Below are 19,704 nucleotides of genomic sequence, written 5' to 3' on the forward strand. Positions count from 1 at the left end.
TTTTTTTATTATTAATTCCAAAATTCTGTAAGAACACGGATCCGTCTGTCAGCCATTTTGCCTCTGAAAGGAGCAGAATGATGGCGTCACAATTATCTGCTTTGTCCTCAGGCTGGTTTCCATGGTTACCGCAGTACTTAGCACTGGTTCATATAAATACAAATGGGAAGAACAACGGTGCTGGTTCTGGTTCTTTTGGACCACATTGTTGGGCATGACATATCACCTAGTCCAACTCTCTGGTCCAGTCTGGACCGGTTCCAGTCTGACATAAAGAACTGGGATTTCTTTGTTTCAGTAGTAAGCTTCCCATCAAAGAGGTCAGAGGTCACATGTGGGGTTCCCCAAGGCTCTATCCTACGACCCCTCTTAGTCAATATCTATATGCTCCCACTGACTCGGCTTATAACAGAAAATAAGATCAGTTACCATGACAACCCAGATGATACAGTTCTACATTATGTCACCGGGTGACCTTTGACCCCTTCCACTCACTGAACAGATGGTGAGAACAGATTAATGTGTGGCTGTGCCAAAACATTTTGAATAAAAGCTGAAGTTATTAAAGAGGTTCGATCTAAAGTTAAAGATCTAGAGTTAAAGATCTACACAGCTTCAGTTATTACAGTTGGAAACTAGAGATCTGACTGAACTTTGACCTGCACACATAAAGACAGGTACACAACAGAAACAGTTCCTTTTGTGGATTAAAATGATCGTTTCTGTGATTTTATTTATTTACCCATTTATGCCTTAAAATAAGTCATCATCATGCAAGCCTTAATCATGGAGGGGGCAGTGGAGGAGCGTGTGAGCAGCTTCGAGTTCCTGGGTGTCCAAATCTCCGAGGATCTGACCTGGATGACCGTCTGCTCCAAGCCGGCGCCTCGTCTTCCTGAGAACCAACTGACCTCAGAATCCTGGTGAACTTTTCCAGGATTCACCACTGAGAGCATCCTGACCAACGGCACCGCAGTCTGGAAGGGAGCTGCTCCGCCTCGGACCGGGAGGCGGAGCAGAGGGTGGTGAAAGCTGCCAGCGCATCACCAGATCACCACTTCCTGCCACAGAGAACATCTACAGGAAGGAGTGTCTGAAAAGAGCTGGGAAAGTCATCAGACTCCTCACCCTGCTGGCCTCTGGGAGGCGCTACAGGAGCTACGGACCGGAACCACCAGGTACCGGAACAGTTTCCTCCCCACAGCTGGCATGGAGTGTGATCTCACATCAACACGTTAAATCTAAAACCCAACGGTGTAGAGCTGCCTGTGAGTGGCAGTAAACCAATCACTGATCAGTTTAGTGGGTATTGATTATTTAACGATGGCACTTGACAAAATGTAACGTCTGTTAGTGGTTTTTACAACGTTGGACTGTATGATGTGTTTGTTTTCAGGATGTAAAGCCCTTTGAACTGCCTTGTTGCTGAAGATTGATTGATTGATTGATTGATTGATTGATTGATTGTGTCAGATGAAAGTGACCCATTAGCATTTTTAGCAGTAGAAAAAATACCTTAAAGTATCTTTTTCCAACTTGAAACTTTATGACTTTTCCTAAATTGATCCCATCATTAGAAAAAGTGATATTTTGTTTCTGGTTATGTTTCCACTGGGCTGTACACCGCGCGGGTACAAGGATTGTCTTATGGGTCATTTCTGGCCCATAAATTATAAAACCATTTAAACAGCAGAAAAAAGTTCAAAGGTCACACAGACACTGTCTCTAATACATACACACACATCCAATAAACTGGATTGATGTATGAATTGAACTTGTATTTGACCGGCACCAGTGTGACCTTCTTCGCTTGGTCGTTAGTCACCTTCTTCCCTATCATGACAGAATAAATCACTCTTCACAATGTGACTTCTAACTGCATGCAAATGACTCCACAGCTGAAAAATAGAAGAAGACACAGTTAGTGTTGTGACTGAGTGGTCAGCCACCAACACCAACTGGTGCAGCTCCCACTCAGAGGGTCAGATTTTTCCAGCCCAACCACACGGAGCTGAAGTTGGCTTCCGATTCGGTAAATGGCTAAAGGGAGATTCCACTTAATTTTTCACTACCTTCTGCATCTTTAATCGACTCTAGTTTAAAAACTACAAAACCTGGACTGGATTATTCTGCTCTAATAGCAGAATATTTAAAACCATGTTTGTGGTTTGTGAAACTTCACTTAACAGATCGCTGCAGAAGATCTTTCCTTCCAACAGCCATCAACTCTTTGAAGAATTAATGAGTTACACCAACATTTAATTTCCCATCACTGGGTTCATGGGGTTCATAAAGTGGTTTTGAATTAGAATTGAATTTAAATTTGAAAAAAAAACCCTGCATGGAACAAGTGTGAATAGTAATCTAAACTTAGTGAAGTTTCACAAATCACATAAATGTTTAACAAATCCCAAACATGGATTAAAATATTCTGCTACTAGTTGAGAATAATAATGTCCAGATTTGAAGTGTCTAGGTGTTGTAGATTTGAAATTAGAGCAGTTCTTGTGACCAAAATTCAAAAGTGGTGAAATCGCCCTTTTTCGATGTTTTGCAAATCAGATAAAAGTTTCACAAATCACAAACATGGTTTTAAATATTCTGCTATTAGATCAGAATAATCCAGTCCAGGTTTGAAGAGTCTAGGTGTTGTGGTTTTTAAACTAGAGACGATTAAAGATGCGGAAGGTAGTGAAAGATTAAGTGCAATCGCCCTTTAGCCATTTCCGAATCGGAAACCAACTTCAGTTTTGTCCCAACCACGAGAAAACTTTACAAATTATATTCGTAGATGTTAGATGTTCTTACAGTATTTCGTTAATTGTTGAACTAGAAAAATATGAGAAAGTTAAAAAATGTAGTAAAGAGCAACTTCACTCGCAGATACCTCCACCTGCAGTCCTCGGAATCCTGGTGGGGAAGCCCCGTTGCATGCAGTTACTCATCACACCACTAGGTGGCTCTAAACATATGCATCGATTAAAAATCTCACCACAAATACATTTAATTATTATTATTATTATTATTATTATTATTATTATTTCAGGCAAAATTCAATCATCCTATCAATATACACATACACACATCTTTCTCTCCGTTACACCTGCAGCTAACCCCTCACATCAAACAAGCCCCAAACACAAAAAACAATCTCAGACACAATAAAACAAATTCAGTATAGAGGATGTAAAGATGCCCTAAATCAAAGAACCTCTAGTTGATCCCTTGCTGAAGCCGTGAGTACATAGGTTGTACATTCACACATACTGTCCTACACAAGATCTTGAACATCTTATGGCCAACATCTTATGTTGAAGATGTTCTTATGTTAAACATCTTCAACATGAAATGTTGAAGGATGTTGTATGAGAGAAGTATTTTCATAATTGACGTCCTAAAGAGTATAAAAGAAGGAACTGTTGACAAAAAAGTTACCGATTGTTGACTTTTTTCCTTTCAGTATAATTAATTCAGAAATAATTACTTCACATTTATATAATTACAATAATAAACCTTTACTGTGTAAAAGAAAACTTATGACAGTTGGTTTGTGGTAAAAGCCCTGTTGCCTTGCAGCAAGAAAGTTCTGGGTTTGATTCCCGCCCGCTGCATGTTCTCCCTGTGCATGGTGGGTTCTCTCCGGTTCTTCGGCTTCCTCCCACAGTCCAGAAACATGACTGTCAGGTTAATTGGTTTCTCTAAATTCCCCCCAGGTGTGTGTGTGTGGTTGTGTGTGATTGTGTGTCCTGTCTGTCTCTGTGTTGCCCGGCGACAGACTGGCGACCTGTCCAGGTGACCCCGCCTCTCACCTGAATCATTAGCTGGAGAGGCAGCAGCTCCTCCTGACCCCAGTAGAGACAAGGGGTTAGAAAATGGATGGATGGGTTTGTCGTCAAAAGAAAAGAAAAATGTAATAATGTGGATCATCTTTTTGTGTTGATAAATAACAGATTGTTTCATCATGCAAAATAGAGTTTGGATTTCAAATCCAAGTAAGCTGCTTTATTTTGGGGCTTTTGTTAGGGCAGGTCATTTTTGACCCCAAGGTCAAGGGGAGTACACAGATTGTTAGGATCACACGAGGGTTAAGTCAGAAAACTGGGTAGAGTCTCCAGATAATCACCTTCCTGTCGGATAAAGCGATTAAAACATTTTTTGCATTTCATAGATTCGGGTCTTAAAGGGACAGATTCTCTAAAAGTTGGATGGTTTTGTTTAGGACAGGGGTGGACAGTCCTGGTCCTGGAGGGCCGATGTCCTGTAACTCTTAAACGTCTCCCTGGTTCAACACACTTGAATCCAACAGCTGAATCAGCTCCTCAGTGCAGTCAGGTTCTCCAGAGTCCTGCTAACAACCTCATTATTTGACTCAGGAGTGTTGAAGTAGAGACACATATAAAAGTTGCAGAAGACGGCCCTCCTGCCCTGCTGCCCTCCGGCCCTCCGGCCCTCCTGCCCTGCTGCCCTCCTGCCCTGCTGCCCTCCGGCCCTCCTGCCCTCCGGCCCTCCTGCCCTGCTGCCCTCCGGCCCTCCGGCCCTCCTGCCCTGCTGCCCTCCTGCCCTGCTGCCCTCCGGCCCTCCTGCCCTCCTGCCCTGCTGCCCTCCTGCCCTCCTGCCCTGCTGCCCTCCTGCCCTGCTGCCCTCCTGCCCTGCTGCCCTCCGGCCCTCCTGCCCTCCGGCCCTCCTGCCCTGCTGCCCTCCGGCCCTCCGGCCCTCCTGCCCTCCTGCCCTGCTGCCCTCCTGCCCTGCTGCCCTCCTGCCCTCCTGCCCTCCTGCCCTGCTGCCCTCCTGCCCTGCTGCCCTCCTGCCCTGCTGCCCTCCTGCCCTGCTGCCCTCCTGCCCTCCTGCCCTGCTGCCCTCCTGCCCTGCTGCCCTCCTGCCCTCCTGCCCTCCTGCCCTGCTGCCCTCCTGCCCTGCTGCCCTCCTGCCCTGCTGCCCTCCGGCCCTCCTGCCCTCCGGCCCTCCGGCCCTCCGGCCCTCCTGCCCTCCTGCCCTGCTGCCCTCCTGCCCTGCTGCCCTCCTGCCCTGCTGCCCTCCTGCCCTCCTGCCCTGCTGCCCTCCTGCCCTCCTGCCCTCCGGCCCTCCTGCCCTCCTGCCCTCCTGCCCTCCTGCCCTCCTGCCCTGCTGCCCTCCTGCCCTCCTGCCCTCCTGCCCTCCTGCCCTCCTGCCCTCCTGCCCTGCTGCCCTGCTGCCCTCCGGCCCTCCGGCCCTCCTGCCCTCCTGCCCTGCTGCCCTCCTGCCCTGCTGCCCTCCTGCCCTGCTGCCCTCCGGCCCTCCTGCCCTCCGGCCCTCCTGCCCTGCTGCCCTCCTGCCCTCCGGCCCTCCGGCCCTCCTGCCCTGCTGCCCTCCTGCCCTGCTGCCCTCCGGCCCTCCTGCCCTCCGGCCCTCCTGCCCTGCTGCCCTCCTGCCCTGCTGCCCTCCGGCCCTCCTGCCCTCCTGCCCTCCTGCCCTGCTGCCCTCCTGCCCTCCTGCCCTGCTGCCCTCCTGCCCTGCTGCCCTCCTGCCCTGCTGCCCTCCGGCCCTCCTGCCCTCCGGCCCTCCTGCCCTGCTGCCCTCCGGCCCTCCTGCCCTCCTGCCCTGCTGCCCTCCTGCCCTCCTGCCCTGCTGCCCTCCGGCCCTCCTGCCCTCCTGCCCTCCTGCCCTGCTGCCCTCCTGCCCTGCTGCCCTCCTGCCCTCCTGCCCTCCTGCCCTGCTGCCCTCCTGCCCTGCTGCCCTCCTGCCCTGCTGCCCTCCTGCCCTCCTGCCCTGCTGCCCTCCTGCCCTGCTGCCCTCCTGCCCTGCTGCCCTCCCCTGGTTTAGGACAAGTCATATTTCGTCACAAGATGTTATTTTTTACAACTTTCAAGACTCTCCAACAAGATTTCCCACTTCAGGATGCGAAGTGACGAGTTTCTAGAAAGGTTTAGATTTATTTTCATGATTTTTGGATTTCTGAAGTTACATTAAATATATAATTAAATGCAGCGTTGCTGCTTTTTGTTACTTAGCAACGGGTGACGCTGCGTGTTGAACGTGGAAATGTGCCGTGTAAAGCAATAGTGAGTTGGTGATTTAATTTCCGGTTAGTTTTGCAAAATAAAAGCACTGGTAGATTACTAGGAAAGATCAGGTTTTTCAATCTTATTTAACGCATTTGAAGCATCTTTGATGAACTCAAATCATCAGCAGTTCAACACAAATATTTGTTACAATTATCTACAGGATATTTTTAAATTAGACTCACTGTTATGAACTGGCTTTTAGTCCATGTTAATCCAAATAACTACAGCTCTTTAACTGTTCCTGTTGACTTATTGCCTATTTTTAGCACTATGCTATATTTAACTGTACTACAGTTTAATTATTAATATTATGATCATTATTTTCTTTCTCTCTTCTTCTCCTTTTCTAATGTGTTATTCCCACCATGAGTTTTTAATACAGCTTGAATTGAATCGTTATTTATTCCTACTTGTTTTCATTTAACTTTAACTTTACAAGTTAAAGTTCTAACTTTAACTTGTAAAAGTTACAACTTTAACAAGTTGTAACTTGTTAAAGTGCTCTTAAAAAAATACTATTTTCTTGTTCTAACATTGCAACTATATTCTTGTAAAATTATGAAAACAGTTCAAAACAGTTAAATGAACTGTTTTCATTTAACTTGTAAAGTTAAATGAAAACAGTTTGAGCAGTTTTAAATGTGCTACGTAAATTACACTGACATTAATGACGTCAGACAAGGCGGAACGGCCTCCTGATATCCCACTTTAGGATCACCGAACCCTACAGAACCGGTCTTCTGACCATCTGGACCGGTTCTGGAGTCCAGAGTGACATTTTGTTTGACCATAAAAGAAGTTCACACTCATTTAGAGATCTGTAAAAAAAAAAAAAAAGATAGTAATAATAATAATAATAAACCACTCTGATCTTTTGTTTTCTGTAAAGTGTTTAAATAATGCTTTTCTCCAGATGAATAAACTGAAGTAGTTAACCGACACTAAGTAACGCAGGGTTTTGTTTTGTTTTGTTTTTTATCATAAAATTCCTCAGAAACACGTCGTGGTTTGACATAAAGTTTATTCTGAAAGGTTCGTGACGAGTTTCCGCTGAATGCTGCTAGCTTTACATGCGGATCTTTTTTTCAGTTTAACGGATCCAGGTTGGATCAAAGTTCCGAGATTCTCCCGCAGACTGAGTCCAGAACCGGACCAGAACTACTTCTACCGACCAGAACCGTCTTGTTCCGTGTTCCGGTCCCAAAGTCCGGGGACGCTGAAGTCTCCTCGCCGCCGATGCTAGCGTCTCTTTAACCGTCCAGCCGTTAGGTTCCGTTGGTCCAAACATGGAGACGAACATCACCCTGTTCGAGCTGCTCAACCTGTCCATCGGTTCCCCTCACAAAGGTACGGTGAACTTCCACGCCCTCCACGCGCTGCTGCTGGAGATGCTGAAGCTGCTGGACCTGCGGGAGGCCACGACCCTCTTTAAGTTCAGCCCTCCCGGGGACCGAGTGCCCGACGCCCCGCTGGCTGCTCCGGTGATGGTTCTGACCCACCCCTCCGTGTCGGACCAGCTGGTTCCGCTCAGTTCCGACCTACAGAAACTGACAGACTCGGTCTCTGTTCTGGATGGAACCGGAGGGGACGACCTCCGAACCTCCGGGGACGGAGTGTCACAGGTGAGGAGAACCCGGCCAGGTGAAGCTCATAATAATAATAATGATAATAATAATAATGTGGATATTAGTAGAAAGTTTACTTTAGTAAAAAAAATATTTAAAGTTTCTTGTTGAATAAAAACTGAACAGTTTCACATCAGAGTGAAGAACTACAGCCTGGGGCGATTTACTGGGTTTGGACTGAACCGGAACCAGAACCGGACAGTTGCTCAATGGCGTGAATACTTTTCCACAGCACTGTAGTTGCCATGGTAACCCAGGATGGCCCTCTAAGATGATCCTCTGTGTCACGTCATAATTATTCCCCAGGGAAACGTTGGAGGTGTTCCTGGGAGCTCCAGGGGTCAAAGGTTATATTTCTAATGAAGGTCGATGGTGGAGCTGCTCGGTTCTGCTCCGATTCTGCTGACCGGACCAGAACCGGAGCCGGTCTGCTTTAAGCCGCTGACGACAGACGGACAGCTCAGGTGATCTCAGAACCCCCGGACCGGACCGGACCGGGCCGGTCCGCCGATCGGACCCCCACAGAGCCACGAGCAGCGGACCGCTACCAGCTGACCCGACGGGGAAACCTGCAGGTTAATGAGTGACGGACCTCTGGAGCTCAGAGCTAACAGAGCAGAACCGGGGCGGAACCCAGACGGATCCGGCTGAATGTTAATCATTTTAAATGAGGCCCGATTAGACCCGGTCTATCAGAACCATCAGGAAGGTTCAGATTAACCCGGTTCTCTCTGTCCCTGCAGGCCTTGAATCTCATCGAGGAGCTGCAGAAGAACAGAGACGATATGAAGCAGAAGACGGAGCATCTGCAGTCCAAGGTGTGTTCATGTGTTTATTGTTCATGTGTTCATGTCAAACATGTTTTGTTAAAATAAAGAAAACAAATAAGAGGACAAACATTCATAACTACAACAGATTAATGAGCTTTATGGACAAGTTTTCACTTGTCCATAAGTTACACAGAGGTGTAGCTCATTTCCCATCTGATGCTGTCTCTGTCCTCTTTGGAGTTTGTTTCACTTCACCACTCCACCCATGGCCTGGTCAATGCATCTCTGCAGGTCTTGGCTCTTGTGATGAGGGAGCTTGGACACACACGCTACACTGGTCCACACTTACTGAGCCTTGTAGGAGAACACTACAGGCCCTTCCTGTGGCTCCGGGAGAACTGTTTGGCTCTGGTGCCTTGGATCATACAGCTTAGGCCTCTCAAACAAGGCAGAAACTAGCAGGGCTTCACAGACGTGATCGCCAACCAGTTGGCACTTGGGCGGCTGCCGGTTCCTCACTGAAGTCCTCGGTCCCGTCTACTTCGTTCATTGACTCCCAAGGTCCAGTTCCAGGTCAGAGATCAGTCCAGAGACCTGCTCCAAGTCAGGCAGATTGGGCTGGTGTCCAGACTTTATGCCCCTTTTGGGCTGCACAATCTGGCTGACGTCCCCACAGGCTTTCAAGGGGCCAGGGGGCCTGCAGAGTATGTTTCAGTCGATTATTTTACCCCGGGACAGCTCGGCGACTGGGTTGCACACACTCTGGCCTTGTGAGTGCTGTCCACCATGTCCCAGGGGCACCATCTTTAATTCTGATGCTGGTCCCCTGTCCCTGAACAGGTCAGGATGATGACCGTCCGTGACCTGGTGAAGGCACAGGAAATCTGCAGCTTGGTGGCCAAGGGTGCTATAATGTCTGTGAAGACCCTGATGAATCCAGGGGAATTTTATTCTGAGTATGTTTTCGTTCTGGAGAAAACCGGGGGTCTTGGACCTCTGAATATATATCTTAAGGTCATACCTTTTCACATGCTGATCACCAGGGAAGTTTTGCAGGCAATTTCGCCTGGCAATTGTTTCACTTCTATAGACCTTACAGAAGCTTATTTTCATGTCCCAACTGCTCCGCCTCAGTGGCGGTGTTACATCCCCAAGGCAGTCTAGGGGTATTGGAGAGGGGCTGTAACAATAGATAAACCAGGGAAAAATGAAGAGACAAAACCAGAAGGGTAAAGTTAAAGTTTTATTCTTTAAGAATAATCTGAAGAAATCTCAAAGGCAAAAATGAGAACCTAAAAGAAAAGAAAGGGGAGAGTAACAACAAAAACCAGGGTTTCTAGCAAACATATCCTCCATCACAGCACCACAAAGCTGCAGCACACATGCTGCCCAATTGGCCAAGAGGCCCTGAAAATCAGTTTCCCAGCTGGCCTTATACGCTGCTAATCAAGAGGCAGAGTGAAACCAGCTGGGCCTGCTTAACCTGCCGGAGCTCAGCAGCAACCTGAACTGGGGGGGAAATCCTACATGCAGCCACCACTGCATGTAACAGGCAGTTTCTTTGTTTTGCTTTCCAAGGGAAGCATGTCCAGTTTGGGGTCCTTCCATTTGGATTTTTGCTGTCTCCCAGTGAGAATTCACCCAGTGTGTTGCAGTTATCCTCTGCCTGCAGGTACAAGGGTTAAGAAACTTCTCGTACCTGAACGACTTGCTCATTTGAGAAGCAACTCGCAACCAAGCAGGCCAGGACACCCAGTTGTTGCTCGGTCATGTGAGGAGCCTGGGGCTGCTTTGCAGATTTCTGTGAAGTAGCCAGAAAAACAGTTTGACTACCTCACAGGAGACAATCTTCCTGGACGTCGCTGTGAGTTCTGTCTCAATGACTGCTTACCCAACAAGTCAACAGTATATTGAGCATGCTCCCAGAATTCAGACACAACATGCTGCCACCTCTTGTGCAGTATCTTTGCCTTTTGGGCATGCATCTAGCGTGCTGTCTTTAGGGTTGTTCTCATTGTGGCCTCTCAAGATGTTGATCAATACCCAGATCAATACCCAAGTGGGACCAGGTCAAGGAAACTGTTGTGCTTGACTCAACACCTACTGACCTTCTGACCAGACACCCTACGGAGAAAACCCATTTCGGCCGCTTGTATCCGCGATCTTGTTCTTTCGGTCACGACCCAAAGCTCATGACCATAGATGAGAGTGGGAATGTAGATCAACCGATAAATCGAGAGCTTCTCTTTTTGGCTCAGCTCTCTCTTCACCACGACGGACTGGTACAGCGCCCGCTTGACGGCAGGCGCTGCACCAATCCGCCTGTCGATCTCCCGCTCCCTTCTTCCCTCATTTGTGAACAAGATCCCGAGATACTTGAACTCCTCCACTTGGGGCAGGACACCCCCCCTGACCCGGAGAAGGCACTCTACCCTTTTCCGGCTCAAGACCATGGCCTCTGATTTGGAGGCACTGATCCTCATCCCGGCCGCTTCACACTTGACTGCGAACCGTTCCAGCGAGAGCTGCAGATCACAGCCTGATGAAGCCAATAGGACCACATAATCCTCATAAAGCAGAGATGAGATCCTAAGGCCACCAAACCGGATCCCCTCAACACCTTGGCTGGACCTAGAAATTCTGTCCATGAAAGTAATGAACAGAATCGGTGACAAAGGGCAGCCCTGGCGGATCTCATCCACCCCCGGGGCCTTGCCACCGAGGAGATTTTTAACCACCTCTGCGACCTCGTCCCCAGAGATTGGAGAGCCCAACCCAGAGTCCCCAGGCTCAGCTTCCTCAATGGAAGGCATGTTGGTGGGATTGAGGAGGTCTTCGAAATACTCTGCCCACCGGCCCACAATGTCCCGAGTTCAGGTCAGCAGCACACGATCCCCACTGTAAACAGTGTTGGTGCCGTACTGCTTCCCCCTCCTGAGACAGTGGATGGTGGACCAGAATCGCCTCGAAACAGTGTGGAAGTCTTTCTCCATGGCCTCTCCAAACTCCTCCCATGCCCGAGTTTTTGCCTCAGCAACCACCCGGGTCGCATGCCGCTTTGCCCGCCGGTACCCATCAGCTGCTTCCGGAGTCCCACAGGCCAAAAAGGCCCGATAGGACTCCTTCTTCAGCCTGACTGCATCCCTCACCGAAGGTGTCCACCAACGGGTTCAAGGGTTGCCGCCGCGACAGACACCGACAACCTTGCGGCCACAGCTCCGATCGGCCGCCTCGACAATGGAGGCACAGAACATGGTCCACTCAGTCTCAATGTCCCCCAACTCCTCCGGGACATGTTCGAAGTTTTGCCGGAGATGGGAGTTAAAGCTCCGTCTCACAGGGGATTCCGCCAGACGTTCCCAGCAGACCCTCACAACACGTTTGGGCCTGCCAGGTCTGACCGGCTTCCTCCCCCACCACCAGAGCCAACTCACCACCAGGTAGTGGTCAGTAGACAGCTCCGCACCTCTCTTCACCCGAGTGTCCAAGACAAATGGCCGCAGATCCAATGAAACGATGACAAAGTTGATTATTGAACTGCGGCCTAGGGTGTCCTGGTGCCAAGTGCACATATGGACACCCTTATGCTTGAACATGGTGTTCGTTATGGACAATCCGTGATGAGCACAGAAGTCCAACAACAGAACACCACTCGAGTTCAGATCGGGGGGGCCGTTCCTCCCAAACACACCCCTCCAGGTCTCACTGTCGTTGCCCACGTGAGCGTTGAAGTCCCCCAGCAGAACAAGGGAGTCCCCAGGAGGAGCACTCTCCAGTACCCCCTCTAAGGACTCCAAAAAGGGTGGGTAATCTGAACTGCTGTTTGGCCCGTAAGCACAAACAACAATCAGGACCCGTCCCCCCACCCGTAGGCGGAGGGAGGCTACCTTCTCGTTCACCGGAGTAAACCCCAACGTACAGGCACCGAGATGGGGAGCAAGGTGAGAGGCTCCTGCCTGAAGCCTCTCACCCTGGGCAACTCCAGAGTGGAAGTATGTCCAGCCCCTCTCAAGGAGACTGTTTCCAGAACCAGAGCCATGCGTTCAGGTGAGACCGACTATTTCTAGCCGGAACCTCAACCTCACACACTAGCTCCGGCTCCTTCCCCACCAGAGAGGTGACATTCCACGTCCCAAGAGCCAGCTTCAGGTGATGGTTGAGGTTCCACCTGAGTCTTCTGGAGTTTCTCACAGAGCAGATCAGGCTGAACTGTGTTAAATGGAGAAATCAAAGAACATGAATCTCACAGTGCTGATGAAAGTGGGTTTGTTGAAGCAGGTGCATGATGGCATCTTCAACTCCATGGTGATAAGCAAACTGCAGAGAGGAGGTTTGGGTGGGTTTCTGAGCTAGCTTCTGTAAATCCTGGCGTCTTTTTTTTTTCTCCAAAGAGTTTTTGCGGCGCTAGTGGCTCGTATTTTTTCGACAGTAGGCAGACAGGAAGGAGGGTGAGGAGAGGGGGGGAAGACATGCGGCAAAGGTCGTCGGAACCGGGAGTCGAACCCACGACGTTCGCGTCGAGGACTAAGGCCTCCAGACATGGGGCGTGCTAACCCCCTGCGCCACCACAGCACGCCAATCCTGGCGTCTTTGAGCCCAACCAGGTGAGTCATTTTCACAGACAAATGAGCTCAACTGGAACTAGGAGAAAGTGGCAGAAACGGCTTGGGGGAAGAATTTCAGTGTCTGTTCAGTCCCGCCGTCCCTCAGGCTCCTCCAGTGATTCAGTGACATAGCTGCAAAGGGTCAGTAGCATACTTCCATAATCGTAGTTTTATCATAAACAAATAAAATAAGGTGGGTGAGAACCAGTGTCAAAACCGGGATTAGAACCTCCCTGTTTGGACCGCAGTCGAGCCGAGTGTTTGTTCTGCAAACTAACCCTCTGCCCTGGTAGGAAATCCAAGCTGTTCTGCTGAAGTGGACTGGTGTCTGATCCGGTTAGACCCAGTTTATCAGAACCGTCAGGAAGGACCAGATTGACCTGACAGCTCATGTTCTCCCTGCAGGCCTCGAACATCATTGAAGACCTGCAGAGAAACAGCGCAAATCTGAGGGAGAAGGCAGAGGAGTTGCAGCACAAGGTGAGTCAGAAGCTACCAGAGCCAGGTTTAGAACCTCGTAGCAGTCTTTGTTCTGCAAACAGGTCTGCAACCCTAGCAGGAAATCCAACCCACACTCTGCTGATATGGAAACGGTGTCTGAACTGATTGATCAGCACTATCAGGAAGGTCCAGATTAACCTGAGGGTTCATGTTCTCCTACAGGCCTTGAAGGTCATCGAGCAGCTGCAGGACAGCAAAGATCTGAAGGAGAAGACCGATGACATGCAGCACAAGGTGGGTCAGAACCAGCGTAATTTGACTTTCTGTGACATTAAATTCTTGAACAAGCAAGATATATTCTGCCAAACATGGATACATTTACTGGTTTCGACCAGCTTAAACCAGTAAAACCAGTCGCTGCAGTTTTTTTTATTCCTGTTTAAATGAATAAAAATCCAGAATATTCAGATTATTCTCAGTCCTCCTCCTTCTGTGTTCAGATGGAGGTGCGGGCAGGTCTGGAGAACTGCTGCCAACGTCTGGACGTCCTGGACAAGGCAGTGGTGAGTCTGTAGGGCTGCACTCTCACCTGTGGGGGTGCTCTAGACAAAACTTCTGCAGATGGTCTCTGCTTCTGATTTCTACTGGAATCTGGAGTCTATTGTTTCTGAGCTGAGCAGAACCGGAACCATGAACTGGACCTGAACGAGGTCAGAACTTCTCTCATTCTGTGTTATGGTTCCAACAGGAATCCATGCAGGAACTCTTCCAGATGTATCCGGACCCAGAGGAGCTCAACCAGTGTGTGACCTGGGTCCAGTTGGTTGAGAAGGACATGGAGGTTGATGAGGTAAGGAGAAGAACCTTAGAGAGGAACCAGTTCAGTGAACTGTTTGTCCCAAAGGGATTCACTTTCAGAATATCCGAAAACAACCATTTCTGGCAGTTCTGATGACAGATCTGGGAATTAGTCAGGAAATAATGTACACTTCTTGGTTCCATCAGTGGAAGTTACCCTCAGATCTGTGTTTCTGCAGAACCTGGTGACTTCAGAGGTTCTGGACCAGCCCTGGTTGATAGAACAGACTGGACCTGACCCTTCAGCGCCGTCCTCTGGTGTCCCGGCGCCATCAACTGGTGTACCGGTGCTATACTCATGTGACAATGAGCCGTCCTCCGCTGCAACTGCGCCGACCTCTGGCACTTCTGCGCCAGCCTCTGGTGTACCAGTTCCATCCCCAGGTCCCTCTGCACCATCCTCTCATCTCTCAGCGCCATCTTCTGGTACCTCTGCAGCATTTGCCGATGCCTCTGCACTGTCCTCCCATCCCGCAGCACCGTTTTCCGGTGCCTCTGCGCCGTCCTCTGGTGCCTCTTCACCATCCTCTGGTGTCTCAGTGCCGTTGTCTGGTGGTCCCCTTCACCCAGAGAGCTCCCCCCCGTCTGCTGCTCCATCTTTTCCAAGCATCTCTGCCAAGGATCGGTCCTTGGAAGCAGCAGCAGACTCCACTCAAGCCTCCTCTGATGGGTCTGAAGGCGGAACAATAGCTGGGGACCGGGACAGAGCCACAGAACCACAACCTGTGACCTCATCGGTCCTTCCAGGGTCCACCCCAGAGACTGTACCACAAGCTGGAGCACAAGCTGGAACACAACCTGGAGCACAAGCTGGAGCACAAGCTGGAGCACAACCTGGAGCACAAGCTGGAGCACAAGCTGGAGCACAACCTGGAGCACAAGCTGGAGCACAACCTGGAGCACAAGCTGGAGCACAAGCTGGAGCACAACCTGGAGCACAAGCTGGAGCACAAGCTGGAGCACAACCTGGAGCACAAGCTGGAGCACAACCTGGAGCACAAGCTGGAGCACAACCTGGAGCACAAGCTGGAGCACAAGCTGGAGCACAAGCTGGAGCACAAGCTGGAGCACAACCTGGAGCACAAGCTGGAGCACAACCTGGAGCACAAGCTGGAGCACAAGCTGGAGCACAACCTGGAGCACAAGCTGGAGCACAACCTGGAGCACAAGCTGGAGCACAACCTGCTAAGGTGGCCTCCAGCATCACTCCTGTGTCTTCTGCAGGGATTCGTGGAGATCTGAAGAGACCCTCGGAATCTGCTATGAGTAAGACCTACATCCTGCAGATGGAGGAGTTTTTGAAGAACATCAGGAAGTTACAGGAGAGGGTCACCCAGCTAGAGGCCCAGACAAGGATTCTGGAGGAGGAGAAGGTGGACTGGACCGGGTTGGCCCAGTTTATCAGCTCCAGAGGTAATGTTAGCCAAACATCTCCATGTCGTACCTGGTGAGGTGTTTCACTAGGCGCCCCGCCCAGGTGACCAGGTGTTTTCTCCTCAGGTTCTCTTGACGTCCCTGGCAGCACGACGGATCAGATGCAGCAACACCAAGCTCTGATGGAGAACCTGAAGACCGAAGACAAGGTGAGAACCTGCTGCTCCACTCAGCCTCCCATCACTCTGTTCTGGTTCCAGTTCTGGTTCTGATGGGCTGACGTGTCTTCTGAAGCTGGAGCATCTGGAGGACATGTTGGACAACCTCAGGAGCCAGGAGACGGGCAGCAGCGCAGCAGGAGCGGCAGATCATCCTGATCCAGGGATTAAAGATCTCACTCAGCAGGTGTCTGACCTCAGGTAAAGATAGAGAACCTGAAACCTGTCCCACCAGGTAGACCAGGTGTTGGTCAGGTGGGCTGCTCTCCTGTGCAGGTCTTCCCTGGTCCAGGTGGAGCAGGAGGTGGAGCTCCTGAAGGAGAAACAGGCTCAGAGTGAGGAGAGAGCTGCAGACCATCTGCAGGACCAGGTCAGAGGAGAACCTCCTTCCTACCATCCTGCACCCTTCCTCCAATCTAACCTCTGACCTCTGCCCTCAGCTGAACGACCTGCGGGGGACGTTGGAGGACACCATTGTGTCTCTGTCGTCCCAGCTGTCCAGCAGCCTCCAGCAGGAGGTGGAGAAGAAGACGGAGGAGGCGGAAGAGGAGGAGGCGGAAGAGGAGGAGGCAGAAGAGGAGGAGGCGGAAGAGGAGGAGGCGGAAGAGGAGGAGGAGGCATTCAGCAGCTCGGTGGAGGTGGGCCGGAAGCTCAGCCTGCTGTTCCAGAACTATGAGCAGCTGGAAGACACGGTCAACCTGCTGGTCCAGCAGCAGCAGCAGGGCTCAGCTAGGGATGGTCTGGACGAGGACCGAGACATGAGCAGGGTCAGTCAGGGACAGGGACAGGGACAGTGGCGAGTCCGCCACAGGTCGCGGCCGGACCTTTATGGACTCTCTGTGTCTGTGTTTGGGTCAGAGCCTGGACCTGGTGTACGACGTCCAGAGGGCCATCCAGGAACTGCAGGCCGAGTGCGAACGCCTGCAGGAGGCAACCAGGAGTCTGCATGAGGACAACCAGCAGAAGCAGGGACACATCGAGGTAGGCGGGCCAACACCTGGGTACTGACGAGCTGGACTACAGACGCTTTACTGACAGTGGACCGACTTTGCACACCTGGAGGCGTCGTCCACCTGGAAACACTCAGTGATGGCGGCTGCTTCCACAGGAGCTCTACAAGACGGCAGAGGAGCTGCAGGTGAAAAAGGCCGACAAGCTGATGGTGGAGAGCGAGATTGTGAGTTCTGCTCCTGGTTCTGGTGACCTTGAATCTCTAGTTCCAGTGGAGATGCTGGGAGCTGATGACGGATTTACTGTCCCCTCAGAAAGCGGACAAGCTGGCCCTGGACAGCAAGGTGAGCCGTCTTCAGTTCGACGCGGCGACGGAGCAGCTGACCTCCATGTTCCATGAGCTGCTCAACAAGATGACGGGTCAGGAGCACGACTGGCACCAGCTGGTGGACAAGCTGTCCACCGACATGGAGTGCAAGGTACCGGTCCTCGTTAGAAACCCGGCCCGGTTCTGGTCCGATGCGGAGGTTCTGATCCGTGTGTGTGCAGCTGAACCGAATGGAGTTGGACTCGGTGAAGCTGCAGCTGGAGGAGCGCTGGCGCAGCATCCTGAAGAAGCTGCAGACGCAGAGCGCGCCGCTGGAGGACGACGCCGCCGGCATCAGGAAGTGAGTCCGGCCGGTTCCGGTTCAGGTCCGAAGTTCCGTTCATTATGGAACGGTATGATTTGAACCGTCTGTCAATCCCCTAGGAAGCTGCTGGAGCGGTTCCAATGCCTGTCCTGTGACCGCGTCATCATGAAGCAGACCCCTGGCCCGTGAGTCGACCCAGAACCCCTGGTTCTGTTGTCGTGGCGTCCTGTCCCTTTAATGTGACATCACAGCTCTGTCTCCTTCCCCAGCATCGTGCAGACGCTGCCGACGTTCCCTCCTTTCCCCGCGCCGAAGTCCGCCCGGCCCTGGACCATGGATCAGATCCGCCAACACTACCGCAGGTGGGTCCGGCACCAGAACAAGAACCACTGCCAGCCCGTCCCACATTCTGTCCCAGCAACAGTTTTCTATCAGGGTTGATCTGAAAAGTGCGGCCTGCATGTCGGTCTGAACGACTCCGCCACACTTTTTGGATTTTTCTCAGTGAATCGTTTCGTCGGTTCTGACCCGGTTTGGGTCGATCTCAGAACGTCAGAGAAAATGTGAAGTTGTTTTATAGAGGGGGACAGAATGAGCAGCGAGTTCTGCCATATTGGACCTTCAGAACCAGCTGTGTGTTGTGATTCCAGCCTAACGCCCGGAACCAGCCAGCGCCGGGTCCAGCTGCAGAAGAACCACGCCGACATGCTGCGGCAGCTAGACAGCATCGAGCGCCAGCGCCGCCTCCGCCAGCGGTGAGTCAGGCCACCGGTTCTGACCTGGTCCATTTCCGGATCCATGGCAGAACCTGTGGTCGGGACCAGCTCTAACCTCCTCCCGGTCTCTGTGCAGCCCCAACCGGGTCGCCGAGTCGCCGGCCCGACCAGCCGGAGTGCCGCACGCCAGCACGTCTGCGGGTCAGCGCCGCAGCGGCCCCCAGCGCCACCGACTGCCGACCCGGGTCGAGGGCATGGACCTGATGCAGGTGCGGTGGTAAATTGTTTTCCGGTTGGTCCATGAAGCTACACTAAGCGTGTTCAGTCTGTCCGCTCACCTGCATTCATGCACCCGCCGCGCTCTTCACCGGATGGCTGCCGTATCCCAGGCAACGCGCCGGTCATTTAAAGGATGCTTATTGGCCCCCCAAAAACGATAAAAAGCCGGACATTATCACAACTCAATGACATACCGGGCCCAACTTGAAAATTGGACATTATGCTCCTAACGCTTAGCAACAACTCAGAGGCGGAACATGGTGCGCTAAATAACAAAACATAATTTAACGAAGCTTTGAGGCAAGAAGGGGGCCAGCAGGGACGCCTCTGTCTGACTGCCCCAGGGCAACTGTGGCTACTATCCAGTAGCTCCACCATCAGAGGAGCAATGACTGACTCCTTGTTGCTATGGTTACGCGTCATAGCAACAGAACCAGGTATAAAATGTTTTGGCAAAAATCAGTCCAGCTACACAGAACCCAAAACACGAAGGAACGATTGCCCCAAAAAAGCTAATTTTCCCCCATAAAGACAGGAACAAAAGTTTCTTACAAACAGAAAGTAACAGACCTACCCAGCCTGCCACCTGAGCGACCTTTGACCTCTGGGTTCCAGGAAGCCGACATCATCGGACGAGACGGGCGGATCTACAAAGGACGCTTCAACATCGGCCAGCTGAAGAGCCCAGAAACCAAGTTGCCCAACATCGTTTCCAGAGACGGTGGGTTCTACTGAGTCTGGACCCGGCTCCGGTCCGTAGTTTAGAGCTCTCTCTCTCTGACGGCTGCAGGTAAACTGAAGGAGAGGACCAGGAGCGCCCCCAAAGCCCCCGCTGCGTCTCCGGAGGCGGAGCCTAGCCCTCTGGCCACGCCCCCGTCTCTCAGCACCAAAAGCCTGCAGCCCAGCCGACCAGGTGAGACCTGGAGGTCCGGTTCTGGTCCGGTTCTGATCCAGTTCTGGTCTGGTTGGTCTTATCCAACTCTAACACCATGCTGTCTTCTCCTCTGCAGCCTCCAGTGGTTCTGGTCCGGACTGGGCCGTGTCGCCTCTGGGCTCCGTCAGTCCGCTGTCAGCAGCAGAGAGCGAGCCGCTCGGCCTGTAGGGGGCGGCGCTGAGCCAAAGCACTGCTGCTAATATTTTCAGATCAGTTCAGGAATAAAGCTCACTGAACACGTCTGATGGGTCCAGGAGGTTC

At 51.4% G+C, this 19,704-nt stretch overlaps 1 protein-coding gene across 2 annotated transcripts; it reads left to right on the plus strand.

Annotated features, from left to right (window-relative positions):
• The first annotated feature begins 7,035 nt into the window (after window positions 1-7,035).
• LOC114160344 (glutamine-rich protein 2) lies at window positions 7,036-19,685 on the plus strand. 2 transcript variants are annotated; one of them, XM_028042910.1, is made up of 22 exons: window positions 7,036-7,663; window positions 8,410-8,484; window positions 13,446-13,520; window positions 13,704-13,775; window positions 13,982-14,044; window positions 14,230-14,331; window positions 14,519-15,752; window positions 15,840-15,922; window positions 16,008-16,132; window positions 16,208-16,301; window positions 16,372-16,569; window positions 16,790-16,912; window positions 17,040-17,108; window positions 17,197-17,361; window positions 17,432-17,550; window positions 17,634-17,699; window positions 17,784-17,876; window positions 18,165-18,269; window positions 18,367-18,499; window positions 19,125-19,230; window positions 19,300-19,422; window positions 19,520-19,685. In XM_028042910.1, exons 1-22 carry the CDS (start codon window positions 7,328-7,330, stop codon window positions 19,609-19,611), a joined length of 3,651 nt encoding a protein of 1,216 aa, XP_027898711.1. In that variant the 5' UTR covers window positions 7,036-7,327; the 3' UTR covers window positions 19,612-19,685. The 2 variants fall into 2 exon arrangements, with proteins under 2 accessions (XP_027898711.1, XP_027898710.1); XM_028042909.1 differs by having other exon boundaries at window positions 7,037-7,663; window positions 16,372-16,698.
• Window positions 19,686-19,704: the final 19 nt, after the last annotated feature.

Source organism: Xiphophorus couchianus, chromosome 16 (assembly GCF_001444195.1).
Source record: "Xiphophorus couchianus chromosome 16, X_couchianus-1.0, whole genome shotgun sequence".
Taxonomy (NCBI): Eukaryota; Metazoa; Chordata; class Actinopteri; order Cyprinodontiformes; family Poeciliidae; genus Xiphophorus; species Xiphophorus couchianus.

Excerpts from the sequence above, each read along its gene's own strand:
- LOC114160344 (XM_028042909.1), top strand. The coding sequence starts at position 7,328 with ATGGAGACGAACATCACCCTGTTCGAGCTGCTCAACCTGTCCATCGGT. Across the intron at positions 14,332-14,518 it reads AGGACATGGAGGTTGATGAG|AACCTGGTGACTTCAGAGGT; the intron begins GTAAGGAGAAGA and ends GTGTTTCTGCAG. Across the intron at positions 17,362-17,431 it reads CCACCGACATGGAGTGCAAG|CTGAACCGAATGGAGTTGGA; the intron begins GTACCGGTCCTC and ends GTGTGTGTGCAG.